Here is a 3,775-nt window from a genome sequence, read left to right as displayed (position 1 = left end):
TAGCTAAAGTAAACCAAATCATTAGCCTGTTTTGTTTATCCCTCCATACTTCAATTCCCCACTCGACAAAGCTCAAAGCTGCTGTTGCGGTATTGAGATCTGAACGACTCACAGAGATGGAACTAAATGAAACGTAAACGGCCAGTGACTGTATGCGGCTGACAGTAACACAGTGATGTGGAAGTACCGGGGCAGTGCTGTGACGCGGCCCATAGAGCAAATGTTGCCGAGAGAGAGGCAAGAGAGACGCCGCCGCTGCTGCTGCAACAAGACACAAGACGCGTCTTGGATCACAAATAGGGATGCAGAGCGCATGCGCACCAGGCTCCGTTTACTGTAGGATATTCACCGTGGAAGAAAAAAAACGGAGGCAGGCAGGGAAGCAACAAACCGAGCTTTTCAGAAAAAAAAAACAGACAAATCCGCCTGGTGCAATGTAAATATCCAACCGAGACCAAGGACGAGGGATTATCAACAGGTAGGGATTTTTTTTTGACTAATCTGGCCATCGAGATGTGCGTCTTGGTTTGAGCTTTTTCATTTTTTTCCCCTTTTTGGCCTTGTCTTGTCTGTCTGGGCGATTCACATAGGCTACATAGCGAAGACTTTGGGAATGGCACTAGTCTATTGGACGCACGGATACGTTACAATCTTATGAGGCTTTCGGATACCACGACTGGAGTGTTTTTTTGTTTTGTTTTTTGTGAAGGAAGCTGCCGGATTTAAGCGAGCGAAACATACAAGGCTGTCACCCGGAGGATGCATAATATATCAACGTGTAAGTAGACAGTATTCATCACATTACCGCCGTCAACAGTGCAGTAGATATCTCAGACGTTGTCTCAACGGCAAAGAAAACCGCGCATTACCAGCCAAACACTGTGTATATGCGGTTTTCACAGTGAGCGCCAGTCTGTCTGTTCCTTTCAACTCTCTGTAATTAATGTAATGTGTGTAAATGGAGATTTAGGAATGGTCACTGAATACCCTAATAAAAATGCCATCTGATAATCCCGTTAACCTTTAATCAAAGTCTGATTATCAGACAAAAAAACACCAGCGCGTTATTACGCATTCAGACGCCTCGGAGATTTTTCACATCGCATAAATGACGAGAGGGGGCGAGTTTATTCTAGGCATTCACCGCTTCAGAGCTGCCTTCCTCTGCTGTGTTCTGCAGGGTGTGATCCAGAGTCGTATTTTGGTGCGCACTTTCTAATCCTGAGATATCAAAATGGATGATCGAGAAGAAATCTATGCCTTTTTGTGTTACACTTGGGCAACAGACGTGGCGCCGTTTGTGCGTGCCTTCTTTTCTTTCATGCTGCTTTGTTCTGGCGATTCCAAAGTCACATGAAAGGAAATCGTGTTAATTCAATTAACAATGAGTTCAAATCAAAACGACTGGTGACATATCGATATATCCAATGTTAAAGTGGAAATGAAGATGTGAATATGACTTAAATAGCCTCATTTAATGACAGACAGACTGAATTGGTTTTATGATCAGCTATAATGTTTGAAAGAAGTGTTATGGTGATGAATACTGACTGGTGGGTAATATTTTTCAGGAATGTTTTTCAAGGTGTAATGAGACAAAGGAACAAAGGATGCCTTAAAGAAGAGGTTGCCTATATGCCTGGAAACCTCTTCAAAGCACTCCGCCAAATGGATGTAACGCCTCCCCCTGCTGCCTCTAGATCATGATACTCGGCTGAAGCTATCCCCGCTATCTTTATGATCCCTCCTCCATCTATGGCGAACTATAGCCATGCAGGGGACCACACCATCTTGCAGAATGTTTCTCCTCTTGCCACGTTCCTTAAACTGACCTCTCTGGGTTTCATCATTGGCGTCGGAGTGGTCGGAAACCTCCTGATTTCCATCCTGTTGGTCAAAGATAAGAGCTTGCACCGAGCGCCCTACTATTTTCTCCTGGACCTGTGTGCATCAGACATCCTGCGTTCCGCAATCTGCTTCCCCTTTGTCTTCACCTCTGTCAAGAATGGATCGGCCTGGACGTACGGCACGCTGACCTGCAAAGTCATCGCCTTCCTAGGGGTGCTGTCCTGCTTCCACACTGCGTTCATGTTGTTTTGTGTAAGTGTCACCAGGTACCTGGCCATCGCACACCACCGCTTCTATACCAAGCGGCTGACCTTCTGGACGTGCCTGGCAGTCATATGTATGGTGTGGACGTTATCTGTGGCGATGGCTTTTCCTCCAGTTCTGGACGTGGGGACATACTCATTTATACGTGAGGAGGACCAATGCACATTCCAGCACCGCTCCTTCAGGGCCAATGATTCGCTGGGCTTTATGCTGCTGCTGGCGCTGATCCTCCTGGCCACACAGCTGGTTTACCTCAAGCTCATTTTCTTTGTTCACGACCGTCGGAAAATGAAGCCGGTCCAGTTTGTGCCTGCCGTCAGCCAAAACTGGACTTTCCATGGGCCAGGGGCTAGCGGACAGGCCGCAGCTAACTGGTTAGCAGGGTTCGGGCGTGGACCCACCCCACCCACTCTGCTGGGCATCCGGCAGAACAGCAATGCAGCGGGCCGACGTCGCCTACTGGTGCTGGACGAGTTCAAAACAGAGAAGAGGATTAGTAGGATGTTCTACATCATGACCTTTTTCTTCTTGGCTCTGTGGGGGCCCTATCTGGTGGCCTGTTACTGGAGGGTGTTTGCCAGGGGCCCAGTGGTTCCTGGGGGCTATCTGACCGCAGCCGTGTGGATGAGCTTCGCCCAGGCTGGGGTCAACCCCTTCATCTGCATCTTCTCCAACAGGGAGCTGCGGCGCTGCTTCAGCACCACTCTCCTCTACTGCAGAAAATCCAGGTTACCAAGGGAACCTTACTGCGTTATATGAAGGTTCTGTCTGGGTGTCTCTGTTCCCAGAGTGATCTGTAGAGTGCTCTTTTCTCTTCATCCTCTGTCTCCTCCGGTAACACTGGGTTTGGAGGGAGAAGGTGGACTATTAGGCCCTGCCCAAGTGGTTGAATATAATCATGTCCAACATGGAGGCTGAGGGGAATAGAAATGGATACAAGAGGTGAGGAGCTCCTTCTGTGTTTTTGTTCTAGACTTTTTGAAAAGACCATTTACATGCAAAAAAAAAAGGAAAAAAAGAAAGAAATCAAAAGTCAAAAAAATTGACAAGCAATGATAACCTCTTGCTTTGGATATTTTGAAGTTGCTACAGTTGTGAGGTGTGACTTAGATGAAATATGGAAAATATAAAAATACAGGAACAAAGAAATGATACCTGTGAAGGAATCACTGGAAATGTTTTACATTTAAGAGTTGCACTAAAAGAAGATGTAAAGATGCTTTTTGGTCTACAGGTGGCTGTTGGACAACCTTTTCTCTTTTTCCAAACTAAACAATGAATGCTTTAATTTGCAACAGACTACACAATCGCTGTAAGTAAAGCAAAACGTGGTGACTGTTGGAATACACCTTCATGTGAGGATAAAATGGTTTTAATGTAAGTGATATCTTTTTTCATATCCTGGGTGGGGGCTCACCAATGGGAGATTTACAATGTGTGCTTTCTGAAGTTGCAACTTAAGAACTTGAGATGATTTCTTGTAGTTTTACAATCCATATGTCCTCAGTGTCTGGCATTGTTATTTTTATTATCATCTTTTATTACAAAAAAAGAGGAAAAAAGACAAAGTGATGTTTGGATAAAAAAAAAGAAGAAGTTTGCATTTGAAGATCAACCTTGTGCTTAAAAAAAGACATCGAAGAAGTAGTTAAATGTTTGTTCA

At 45.2% G+C, this 3,775-nt stretch overlaps 1 protein-coding gene across 2 annotated transcripts; it reads left to right on the top strand.

Moving 5' to 3' along the window:
* Positions 1-258: 258 nt before the first annotated feature.
* On the top strand, positions 259-3,165 carry gpr85 (G protein-coupled receptor 85). 2 transcript variants are annotated; one of them, XM_079551555.1, is made up of 3 exons: positions 259-478; positions 710-778; positions 1,572-3,165. In XM_079551555.1, exon 3 carries the CDS (start codon positions 1,738-1,740, stop codon positions 2,869-2,871), a length of 1,134 nt encoding a protein of 377 aa, XP_079407681.1. In that variant the 5' UTR covers positions 259-478; positions 710-778; positions 1,572-1,737; the 3' UTR covers positions 2,872-3,165. The 2 variants fall into 2 exon arrangements, with proteins under 2 accessions (XP_079407681.1, XP_079407680.1); XM_079551554.1 differs by having other exon boundaries at positions 591-778.
* The last annotated feature ends 610 nt before the right edge of the window (positions 3,166-3,775 follow it).

This window comes from Gobius niger (genome assembly GCF_951799975.1).
Source record: "Gobius niger genome assembly, chromosome: 2".
Taxonomy (NCBI): Eukaryota; Metazoa; Chordata; class Actinopteri; order Gobiiformes; family Gobiidae; genus Gobius; species Gobius niger.
The sequence above is the reverse complement of the archived record's forward strand: the minus strand, read 5'-3'. Positions and strand labels throughout refer to the sequence as shown.

Coding starts and splice junctions, on each gene's coding strand:
- gpr85 (XM_079551555.1), top strand. CDS start 1,738: ATGATCCCTCCTCCATCTATGGCGAACTATAGCCATGCAGGGGACCAC.